Source organism: Cololabis saira, chromosome 2 (genome assembly GCF_033807715.1).
Source record: "Cololabis saira isolate AMF1-May2022 chromosome 2, fColSai1.1, whole genome shotgun sequence".
Taxonomy (NCBI): domain Eukaryota; kingdom Metazoa; phylum Chordata; class Actinopteri; order Beloniformes; family Belonidae; genus Cololabis; species Cololabis saira.
In genome coordinates this window covers 56695087-56707641 of record NC_084588.1, presented here as the reverse complement: position 1 = coordinate 56707641, position 12555 = coordinate 56695087, and the positions used below count along the sequence as shown (strand labels likewise).

Here is a 12555-nt window from a genome sequence, read left to right as displayed (position 1 = left end):
CAAGGAGATAATCAGGAGAAATCCTGCGATCATAAATCCAAATATGTAGGCATCTTCTACGTCCTCGATTGACATTATTGCCATACACAACGGCTTCCACGCCTTGTACGAGTCCATTGTGTATCCAGCAAAGAATGTCCCATCGGGGCAATAGGGCTCCCCAGTCTTCTTGTTGCAAAAATGTGGTCAATTGTGCTGAGAGACCAGTTAATCAATTCCATGTTTGTAGTTTTGGAGGAGTGAAAAGGAGAGACTCTGGAGACGAGACAAGCAAGCAGTAGCAGGGCAGACAGATGGGGAGAGGGAGCAGAAAAAGCGTCCGCCTTCGTCGAGAGCCGGAAGTGTAAGGTGAATACTACTACTGAAACAAACAAACTATCAGACGGTTAGATGGAACCTGAGGAGGAAAAGGATTAGGAGGTCTAGGAGTTACAGATAAAAGAATAAAGACTGGAGCAGATGTTTTATTAGTAAAATAGTCTTTATTTTATGAAGCTGACATGTTCCAGTAAAGCTGACGTGTTTTAGAGTTAGCATTGGAGGTTTAGCTGAAGCTAACGTGTTCCAGAGGTTTAGCTGCGGTGAGTTGGAGGTTTAGCTGAAGCGGACGCGGCGCATGGACCCCACCGTGCTGTTCTGGCTGCCCCAGTCAGAGAAGTTGTTGTAGTCCTTCTTCTCCAGGATGTAGTGAGGACCTCGGTAGTTCGGTTCCTGGTAGACCACCCACCTGGGGAGAGAGGAGACCGGGTCAGAACCAAGAACTGGAGAACCGGAGAACCTCAGGAAACCGGGTCAGAACCAAGAACTGAGGGTCAAAGGTCAAAACCAAGAACTGGAGAACCAGAGAACCTCAGGAAACCGGGTCAGAACCAGAGAACTGAGGGTCAAAGGTCAGAACCAAGAACTGGAGAACCAGAGAACCTCAGGAAACCGGGTCAGAACCAGAGAACTGAGGGTCAAAGGTCAGAACCAAGAACTGGAGAACCAGAGAACCTCAGGAGACCGGGTCAGAACCAGAGAACTGGAGAACCAGAGAACCTCAGGAAACCGGGTCAGAACCAAGAACAGAAGACCCTCGGTGAGAAGAGACCAGGTCTACCACACCAGACTAGACCAGGTTCAACAGAGACCTGCGTTGTGTCTGAAATGCCGTGCTAAACAGTATTTACTCAAAAAGTATTCTTAAGTTCGGCACACCTTTGAGGAAATATCAGTAGTATACATTAATTGGGACGTTCTACTCAGAGACACACGGCACTTCCTGCCGTTGGGAGGGGGAGTCGTTACCATGGTAACAGCAGCACTTCCTGCCGTTGGGAGGGGGAGTTGTTACCATGGTAACAGCAGCACTTCCTGCTGTTGGGAGGGGGAGTTGTTACCATGGTAACAGCAGCACTTCCTGCCGTTGGGAGGGGGAGTTGTTACCATGGTAACAACTCCTCTTACCATGGTGACAGGAGTTGTTACCATGGAAACAGCAGCAGTAGCAGCACCGCTCCGCTATTTCCTGTTTATCCCGGCCCAAACAAGATGACATTTCTCCTTTCTCTCATTTGTAAACTTTGCAAATACATCTCCCCACACGCCCAGCACCCGGATGGAGGTTCAGGTTTAGGTATATAAATATAAATATAAAGTAAACTCACGCTCCGCCCAGCACCCGGATGGAGGTTCAGGTATATAAATATAATTATAAATATAAAGTAAACTCACGCTCCGCCCAGCACCCGGATGGAGGCCGCCCGGTTCAGGCTGTGCCGGCTCATCAGGTTGGGAACGTCGTCCTGGATCTCCATCTTCTTCCCGGAGAAACCAGCCCGCTCAAACAGGTGGGCCTTGGCCGGGCCGTTGTCCTGGCAACCACACACAGCATCACTGATGACATCACAGGTAATCACTACCATCACAGCATCACTGAGACTTCTGGGTAATCACTACCATCACTGAGACTTCTGGGTAATCACTACCATCACAGCATCACTGAGACTTCTGGGTAATCACTACCATCACAGCATCACTGAGGCTTCTGGGTAATCACTACCATCACTGAGACTTCTGGGTAATCACTACCATCACTGAGACTTCTGGGTAATCACTACCATCACTGAGACTTCTGGGTAATCACTACCATCACTGAGACTTCTGGGTAATCACTACCATCACAGCATCACTGAGACTTCTGGGTAATCACTACCATCACTCAGACTTCTGGGTAATCACTACCATCACAGCATCACTGAGACTTCTGGGTAATCACTACCATCACTCAGACTTCTGGGTAATCACTACCATCACTGAGACTTATGGGTAATCACTACCATCACAGCATCACTGAGACTTCTGGGTAATCACTACCATCACAGTATCACTCAGACTTCTGGGTAATCACTACCATCACTGAGACTTCTGGGTAATAATCCCATCACAGTATCACTGAGACTTCTGGGTAATCACTACCATCACAACATCACTGAGACTTCTGGGTAATCACTACCATCACAGCATCACTGAGACTTCTGGGTAATCACTACCATCTCAGCATCAGTCAGACTTCTGGGTAATCACTACCATCACAGCATCACTCAGACTTCTGGGTAATCACTACCATCACAGCATCACTGAGACTTCTGGGTAATCACTACCATCACAGCTTCACTCAGACTTCTCGGTAATCACTACCATCACAGCATCATTTAAAATGTTATTACTTGCATATAAAGCCCAAAACGGCTTAGCTCTGCATTATTCGTGTCTTAGACCTGATAGTGCCTTATGTTCCTGGCAGAGCTCTCCGCTCTCAGAGTGCAGGTTTACTCGTAGTTCCTAGAGTATCTTAATGTAGATTTGGAGGGCGGGCGTTCTGCTATCAGGCACCATTACCGTATTGACCCGAATATAAGACGACCCCCTCTTTTTCAAGACTCAAATTTGAAAAAATACTTTTTTTTAACACCAAATTAAATTTTTATACAGAAAATAATTACAGTACATCTGAAACAAATGATTATAACAATATATTTGAGAGAAAAAGCCTGTTATTTTGCCTCATTCAAATCATTATCTTGAAGTTTGCATCATAACTTCTTCGACCCACTTTTCTCCAGATTGTCGCTACGTTTCTCCATTTTCTGTTATCTCTTCTGTTATTTTCTTCTCTTTTCTTTCTTACTGCTATTTTTTATTTTTCCTTCTTCATGCTGCCGCTATTTTTATTTTTCTTCTTCGTGACAGGGGTTGGCTTTGGCCTGGGGAGTTCAGTTCAGCATTGGCCTTAAAGATATCTGGCTCCATCTAGCGGTGTAAATGGGTATAACGTCTAGACCCCGAATGTAAGACGACGCCCACTTTTTCAGTCTGATTTCAATGCAAAAATAGCTTGGTGGTAGATAATCTGCTATAGGCCTATGCTGCAGGGGGCACCGACATGATCCGCTGGGCGGTGCCTCTCACCCTTCTTCTCCTCTCCTCTTCCCTTCCTCTCTTCTCCATTTCCATTTTTATTTATTATAAATATCTCATAGCTATCATTTTTGTCCATCGTTCCTGTAGTTTCTTGTGCCGGCCGCCCTTTTTTCTCTTTTGTGCATGTTTGCAGGCTGGAGCCTCGGGAGCTGCGTTCTGGCCTGTGTTCCCGGCCCCCCCCCCATCCCCTCTGGTCATCCCATTGCTGCTTCCACCTGCCTGCTGTGCTGCTGACGTCCCTGACCCTTATGGTCCAGGTCCTGCTCAAGGTTTCTTCCCTCCTAAAGGGGAGTTTTTCTTGCCACTGTTTGGCTTAAGGTTTTTCTCCCACTATGGGAGTTTTTACCTGCCATTGTTTATATAATTATTGCTCGGGGGTTTATGTTTATGTTCATGTTCATGTTTATGTTCATGTTCTGGGTCTCTGGAAAGCGTCTAGAGACATCTGGTATATTAGACGCTATATAAATAAAATTGAAATAAAATTGAATTGAATTGAATTTTAACGTGTTCTAACGTGTGTTAGCGTGTGTTAGCATGTGTTAGCGTGTGTTAGCGTGTGTTTTAGCGTGTTTTAACGTGTGTTAGCGTGTGTTAGCCCCTCACCTGCCGGACACACCGCACCGAGGACACGTGGTCCACCTGAGCGCACCACTTATCGTAGCAGTTGTACTCGCCGCGCTCGGACATGTCCCACAGGAACTGGCGGCCGCGGTAGTTGTCGTGCTCGTAGCCCACCCATCTGTAAACAACAACAACAAGGTGAAAGGTCAACTAAACAACAACAAGGTCAAAGGTGAACAGAACAAGTTAAAACACAGAAAACTGGATAAACTGACGAGGAAGTGATCATTTCTTTGACTTGAGTCTTTTCACAAGAATTCAAGATGAAGTTATGAGTTTTTTTTCAGTCTTCAAATCAAATCAAACTTTATTTCTAAAGCACCTTTCAGGCATAGAATGCAGCACAAAGTGCTACATAAAACAAGACACGCAGGTCAGATAAACCTCATGTTGGGTTTTTTATGAACTTTTTTATCCTGCTTTATGACAGGTTTAAGACCTGGGAAGGTTTTTCTTGTGATATTTAAATGTTTACAGCTTGAAAAAGGGTTCACTTTTCTGTCACGTAACTCATAACGTCATTTAATTCTGCTTAAAAGATATGTGGTTTCATAGAGACAGACACAGCTGTGGACACTAGTGTGGACTAGATTCCTGCGCGGGACTGTTTTCTTCATCCCACTCCCGCTGCATTTCTGACCATTACCGCCCGCGCCCGCAACGTGTGTTCCGCTCCCGCAGTGTTTACATCCGCTCCCGCAAAACTCGCCTTTTGCATCAATTATGTGATTGTGGTTACAGCAACGAGAGTAGGTTGTGAGTGGCTCAAATAAGACTAATAAATAACATAAAATAAACAATGTTAATGAATGAAACAAATTACTGTAATTTAACTGGTTGCTAGGCTACATCCCGATCCCGCAGGGGTTTTTTTTTTTCCGCCCACTCCTGCCCGCAGCAAAATTCAAACCGCCCGATCCTGCGAGATTTGCGTCGGGTCCCGCGGGACCCGATCTCAATGCAGCGCTCTAGTGTGGACCTCCGCAGACACAGTAATCCACTGTGGACACCACTGTGGACACCAGCGTGTCCCCCAGCGTGTCCCCCAGTGTGTCCCCCAGCGTGTCCCCCAGCGTGTCCCCCAGCGTGTCCCCCAGCGTGTCCCCCAGCGTGTCCCCCAGCGTGTCCCCCAGCGTGTCCCCCAGCGTGTCCCCCAGCGTGTCCCTCGGCGTGTCCCCCGGCGTGTCCCCCGGCGTGTCCCCCGGCGTGTCCCCCAGCGTGTCCCCCAGCGTGTCCCTCGGCGTGTCCCTCGGCGTGTCCCCCGGCGTGTCCCCCGGCGTGTCCCCCAGCGTGTCCCCCGGCGTTAAACGTCTCTGGAGGGACTTACGCTCCGCTCTCCACCTGGACAGAGTTACATCTCTCGGGGAAGTTCTTGTCGCTGATCCTGGCGCAGTCGGCGTTCAGGTCCAGACGTCTGCCGGCGAAGTTTCGCTGCTCGAAAAGGGTCACCTGAGGAGAGGACAAACGAGACAAACGGGTCACCTGAGGAGAGGACAAACGAGACAAACGGGTCACCTGAGGAGAGGACAAACGAGACAAACGGGTCACCTGAGGAGAGGACAAACGAGACAAAAGGGTCACCTGAGAGACGAGGACAAACGAGACAAACGGGAAACGTCAGCGAGTTGTAACTCCTCATTGGCCACGGTTACAGGATGTTTTTTAATTCAGAATTAATTATTCCAAATTAATTCAGAATTAAACTATTTTCCTTGGAGTTTACATGGAAATAGTAATTCTGAATTGAGGTTTCCATGGAAACCACGTTTGCTGGTCTTTTTCCAATTCCTCTCCAGGTCTGGGGGTTGGGAAGGTTCTGTCCAACTGTTGTCATAGTAACATCCAGCTGCTTGGAGACGGTCGGCTAATCTCCAACTTGCAGGTCTAGAAGGTTCTTCTGGTCTCCTGAGACGACTGTCTCTGGTCCAAGTCCAAAATACTACTGATGGTACCAAAATACTACCAAAATACTACTGATGGTACCAAAATACTACCAAAATACTACTGATGGTACCAAAATACTACTGATGGTACCAAAATACTACTGATGGTACCAAAATACCACCAAAATACTACTGATGGTACCAAAATACTACTGATGGTACCAAAATACTACTGATGGTACCAAAATACTACCAAAATACTACTGATGGTACCAAAATACTACTGATGGTACCAAAATACTACCAAAATACTACTGATGGTACCAAAATACTACTGATGGTACCAAAATACTACTGATGGTACCAAAATACTACCAAAATACTACTGATGGTACCAAAATACTACTGATGGTACCAAAATACTACCAAAATACTACTGATGGTACCAAAATACTACCAAAATACTACTGATGGTACCAAAATACTACTGATGGTACCAAAATATTACCAAAATACTACTGATGGTACCAAAATATTACCAAAATACTACTGATGGTACCAAAATACTACCAAAATACTACTGATGGTACCAAAATACTACCAAAATACTACTGATGGTACCAAAATACTTCCATAATACTACTGATGGTACCACAATACTACCAAAATACTACTGATGGTACCACAATACTACCAAAATACTACTGATGGTACCAAAATATTACCAAAATACTACTGATGGTACCAAAATACTACCAAAATACTACTGATGGTACCAAAATACTACCAAAATACTACTGATGGTACCAAAATACTTCCATAATACTACTGATGGTACCACAATACTACCAAAATACTACTGATGGTACCACAATACTACCAAAATACTACTGATGGTACCAAAATACTACCAAAATACTACTGATGGTACCAAAATACTACCAAAATACTACTGATGGTACCAAAATACTACTGATGGTACCAAAATACTTCTGATGGTACCAAAATACTACCAAAATACTACTGATGGTACCAAAATACTTCCATAATACTACTGATGGTACCACAATACTACCAAAATACTACTGATGGTACCACAATACTACCAAAATACTACTGATGGTACCAAAATACTACCAAAATACTACTGATGGTACCAAAATACTACCAAAATACTTCTGATGGTCCCAAAATACTACCAAAATACTACTGATGGTACCAAAATACTACTGATGGTACCAAAATACTTCTGATGGTACCAAAATACTACCAAAATACTACTGATGGTACCAAAATACTACCAAAATACTACTGATGGTACCAAAATACTACTGATGGTACCAAAATACTTCCATAATACTACTGATGGTACCACAATACTACCAAAATACTACTGATGGTACCACAATACTACCAAAATACTACTGATGGTACCAAAATACTACCAAAATACTACTGATGGTACCAAAATACTACCAAAATACTACTGATTGTACCAAAATACTACTGATAGTACCACAATTCTACCAAAATACTACTGATGGTACCAAAATACTACCAAAATACTACTGATGGTACCAAAATACTACCAAAATACTACTGATGGTACCAAAATACTACTGATGGTACCACAATTCTACCAAAATACAATTGATGGTACCAAAATACTACCAAAATACTACTGATGGTACCAAAATACTACCAAAATACTACTGATGGTACCAAAATACTACCAAAATACTACTGATGGTACCAAAATACTACTGATGGTACCACAATTCTACCAAAATACAATTGATGGTACCAAAATACTACCAAAATACTACTGATAGTACCACAATTCTACCAAAATACTACTGATGGTACCACAATACTACCAAAATACTACTGATGGTACCAAAATACTACCAAAATACTACTGATGGTACCAAAATACTACCAAAATACTACTGATGGTACCAAAATACTACTGATGGTACCACAATTCTACCAAAATACTACTGATGGTACCAAAATATTACCAAAATACTACCAAAATACTACTGATGGTACCAAAATACTACTGATGGTACCAAAATACTTCCATAATACTACTGATGGTACCAAAATACTACTGATGGTACCAAAATACTACTGATGGTACCAAAATACTACTGATGGTACACCTTGATACCAGACAGAGAGTGAACGGTTGGTTCTGGGAGGTTCCTAACGGTCTCCACGGCGACACCAGCATCAGTTCAGCGTCTGGTTACAGGCTGTGAAGTTGTTTTGGTTGTTAAATAAACCGTCTTCTGGGACGAGGACGGAGGAGGAAAAATAATGCCCTTCACAAACGTCAGATCCTGTCGGTTCAGCCGACCGACCCGGTGATGAAGTTCTGATAACCTGTAAAGGTTTGTGTAACGGCGGGCTGCACTCACCCTCCCACTGGACCCGTAGAAGGCACGTTGGAGCACGGACCCCAGCTTGCTGCAGACACAGAAACAGAGAAAGATTAGCACCTCAGACCGGCAAGTACAGTCCAAGCAGCAACAATCAGACTCCCAGGAACCTTTGCAGGAGGGAAATTGAGGCTTCAGTCTCTGAAAGATCCTGGTTAGAGTTAGGGTTGGGGTTGGGGTTAGGATGGGTGTAGGAATCCCACCTCCTCCAGTTGTAAAAGGTGGACAGTCCATCCAGCCCAAGGGTTAGGGTTAGGTGTTGGGGTTGGGGTTGGGGTTGGGGGAAGGGTTAGTTAGGGTTAGGATTAGGATTAGGGGGGTTAGGGTTGGGATTAGGGATGGGGTTGGGGTTGGGGTCAATAAGAATAATAACTAGAAAATTTCATGAAATTTTGATATGGGCATGCCCTACCGCCCATTCGTCCCCTCTTGCTGCTTTGGTTTGGGGCTGTAGTGGTTGTGTTTAGGATGGTTCTATGTCAGTTTGAGGTGTTCACGCTTGGATTTCATTAATTCCTGATGCATGCCATGCATGGGTGCACGTTCCGGTTCAGGCTACGTTAACGGATAGATTTTTTTTTCACCGTGGTAAAAAACCCCATCCGAATGAATGGGGCCATTTGGCCTGGATTTTGACATAAAATTTCCTTAAATAACAGCTTCATGAAATTTGAGTATGTTGAAGTCCACAGCGTGCCGAGTCGGGGAACATTTGTACGATGTCTCTACGATAACCTGTTGCCTAGCAACAAGCGTCCAAAGTCAAATGGAAATTTAAAAAAAAAGAAAGGTAAATATCGCAAAAAGTGTAATAATTGGCATAATGAGGTTGTACGGTCCGTTAGGGCCAATCGGGCCGAGTGTTTGAAAGTTTGAACGATGTCTCTACGATAAAGTTTGGCCGAGCAATAAGTGTCCAAATTTTCGCCTTTTTTTTGCTTTTTGGCATCTAGCGTTGCCACGGTAACACTTTTTACTGAGAAAAGTAATGCCCATCGACGCACGATGGAGACGCATCCAACGATGTATGCCATGCATGGGTGCACGTTGCGGTTCGGGCCGTATTAACGGACAAAAAAAGAGTGCGGAATAAGAAGAATAAGGAAGAAAAGGGAAACCTTTTCTGTATACTAATATATCGCCTTCATTTTTCAGGTTTTTCTGGCCGTGTTTTATTTTTTGGGGATTTTTCTTTTCCACATCAGAGCGGGGTCATGCTGTACACCCGCCAGTGCGCAGTGGGACTTTTACGACTTTAGCTTGTTAGCAAAATGCTAGCAACATTGCCCTTTGGGCCATTCTGGAGGATTGCAATATGGTCATGCCATTACTTGGCATGCCTATAATTAAAGCTGCAGCAGCGATGAACGGCCTCCACCCTTGTGCACATTCAGGCTGCAGTGGAAGCTTGTATGACTTGATGTAGATTTAGTGGATGAAACACCCACGAGTCTTTATATCAAACCATTCAAAAGTTATGGCAGAAAGTAGGAACTATCAAATATGGACCAATCAGATGAAGGGTGGGCGCGCTTTTTGGCGTCTAGCGTCGCCACGGTAACGCTTTTGAAAGAGAAAAGTAATACGCGTAGTCGCAGGATGGAGACGCACATTTTGATGTATAACACACCTGGGTGCACGTTACGGTTCAGGCCGTATTAACTGCAGAAGGAATGGCATAAATTGCGCCAAAATGACACAATTAATTGATAATGGCCGACTTCCTGTTGGGTTTGGGCCATGGTGCCAAGAGACTTTTCTTTAAGTTGTGACATGATACAGGTGTGTACCGATTTTCGTGCATGTACGTCAAACAGTATTGTGGGGCTTGAGGCACAAAGTTTTCTAGGGGGCGCTGTTGAGCCATTTTGCCACGCCCATTAATGCAAACCATTAAATATCAAATTTATCACCAGGACTGGCTTGGTGCAAAATTTGGTGACTTTTGGGACACGTTTAGAGGGAAAAAAGGCCGTCCTTTCATCGGAAAAATAAAGAAAGAAGAAAGAAGAAAAATTCCTACAGATACAATAGGGCCCTAGCACTGTAAGTGCTCGGGCCCTAATAATTTCTATAGCGCGTTTCAAGGAACCCAAGGTCGCTTTACAGTAAAAGAAAACAGGAAAAGAACAAACAAAACAAAAACACAACCGGGACAAAACAACAGGGGAGGGAACCAGTTAATGAGGAAAGTCAGGGGTTGGGGTTGTTGGGGTTAAGCCTAGGGGGGGGGGGTAAAAATATCGAAAAATCCATGCATTGCAATTCTTCCCGCTCTAATTCAATATGGATTAATCAAAGCCTCTGAATGATTCAGCGAAGCGGTCGTGGTCGCATAACCTGCCCGTTTTACAACGAGCTGGACCGTAGCTCCGTAGCTCGGTAGCTCGGCTCCCCGGAGAGCGGAGCTGAAACTCCGGGGTGCGGAGCTACCTTTAAGCCTGAATTATGGTTCTAGCCTACACCGTAGGATACGCCGTAGGATACGCCGTAGGATACGCCGTAGGATACGCCGTAGGATACGGCGTAGGATACGCCGTAGGGTACACGGTACAGTGTGCGTCGCCGCGTTCCCTACGCCGTAGGCCCTGCGTTGGTGTAACGTGGAACCATAAATCAGCCTTCAGCCCAACATACGGCGTGCTGCGTGTGACGTCTTTGTTAATGTTCCTCTGCGCATGCGGGTCAGTTCAGGCCGCGATGCGTTCATACTCCAGTCGGATATAGGACACATTTTAAAAGATAATGTGAACAGCCACACAAAAGAATCGGATATGGGAAAAAATCGGAATTGAGCATTAAGGCCTGCAGTGTGAACGTAGTCTTAGAAAAGGTTGGGAACCACTGGTCTAGAGTATCTTTGCCTAGACGTGACGGTGACGCCTGGAGGGCCGGGGGCCGCCGCCCCGCGGCGCCGCCCCCCCCGCGCCGGGACGTACCTGGTTTGTTGGGTTAATCCTGGGACCTTGGTAAAGATGTTCATGTCCGCTCTGCGAGGCCGGAGCAAGGCCCCTTAAATATGACGCTGCGCGGCGGCCGCGCGGCTGCTGGAACCGTCAGCCCGGTTCTGCAACAGTCGCCGGCCCGGCCGCCCATTCATATGCTAAACACACACAACACACGGCGCTGCTCCGAACAAGGACGGCCAGCACAATGAAACATGCCACGGCACATGCGGTGAATGTGGAGGCCGCTAGCGCTAGCCCGGCCCAGAGTGCAGCACACACACTTTTGGATCTGAACATTTCAGCGTTTTCTCTGCAACAAAGCTGGTATGATAAAAGCTGCTTCCATGCTTTGTGCTGGTGTGTGTGTGTGTGTGTGTGTGTGTGTGTGTGTGTGTGTGTGTGTGTGTGTGTGTGTGTGTGTGTGTGTGTGTGTGTGTGTGTGTGTGTGTGTGTGTGTGTATGTGTGTGTGTGTGTGTGTGTGTGTGTGTGTGTGTGTGTGTGTGTGTGCACCTCTGGGTGTCCAGGTCACCCACTCCGGTCCAGCGGGTTCTGAGGTTCCTGGAACCAGGTCCTACATCCACCCGGGGACTCGTTCATTACTGAAATAATCAGAACCAGAATCAGAATCAGAACCAGCTTTATTGGCCAAGTTTGAACATGCCCGACAAGTTATTTTGCTCACTGTACCCAATAAACAAATGTGGCACTTATAATTAAAATGCAAGAAATCAATGTGCAATATGCATTAGCACTTTATACATCTGAGCATTGGAGCACTTTAAAGCAGCGGTTCCCAAACTTTTTTTTCCAGGCCTCCCTTTTATACGTAACAGAATTTTCGAGCCCCCCCGACTCCAACACACACACACATCTTTTGCATTCAAATGCTACTGCAATTTATTTCATATATTGAACATATGTGCAAATAAACTGTCCATCTCTGTAAAAATAGATTTTCAACCTGACCAGCTCCCAGAGATTGAATCGACAACAAACAGGAGCCAAAATCTGAACATTTGCTCTACAAACATGACACCTTTAATCCCCACATGTTTCCAGTGATGTGAGTGCTTGCTTCATGTGTGCAACACATTTCTTTTTTTTTCCTTTTTACTGTACAACAGTATGCATTACTTTCAACATATTTTTGAAAAACAGCAGCAACAGCTAAACAAATAATCAAAATTTCAACA

General features: G+C 45.1%; 1 protein-coding gene across 1 annotated transcript; it reads right to left on the bottom strand.

Moving 5' to 3' along the window:
• Positions 1-462: 462 nt before the first annotated feature.
• On the bottom strand, positions 463-11493 carry LOC133418821 (gamma-crystallin N-like). The gene is made up of 6 exons (XM_061707680.1): positions 11353-11493; positions 8393-8441; positions 5414-5535; positions 4069-4204; positions 1714-1853; positions 463-727 (listed from the first exon to the last, which is right to left on the bottom strand). Exons 1-6 carry the CDS (start codon positions 11394-11396, stop codon positions 595-597), a joined length of 624 nt encoding a protein of 207 aa, XP_061563664.1. The 5' UTR covers positions 11397-11493; the 3' UTR covers positions 463-594.
• Positions 11494-12555: the final 1062 nt, after the last annotated feature.

Excerpts from the sequence above, each read along its gene's own strand:
- LOC133418821 (XM_061707680.1), bottom strand. The coding sequence starts at position 11,396 with ATGAACATCTTTACCAAGGTCCCAGGATTAACCCAACAAACCAG. Across the intron at positions 8,442-11,352 it reads GGATTAACCCAACAAACCAG|CAAGCTGGGGTCCGTGCTCC; the intron begins GTACGTCCCGGC and ends CTGTGTCTGCAG. Across the intron at positions 1,854-4,068 it reads CGGTGCGGTGTGTCCGGCAG|GACAACGGCCCGGCCAAGGC; the intron begins GTGAGGGGCTAA and ends TGTGGTTGCCAG.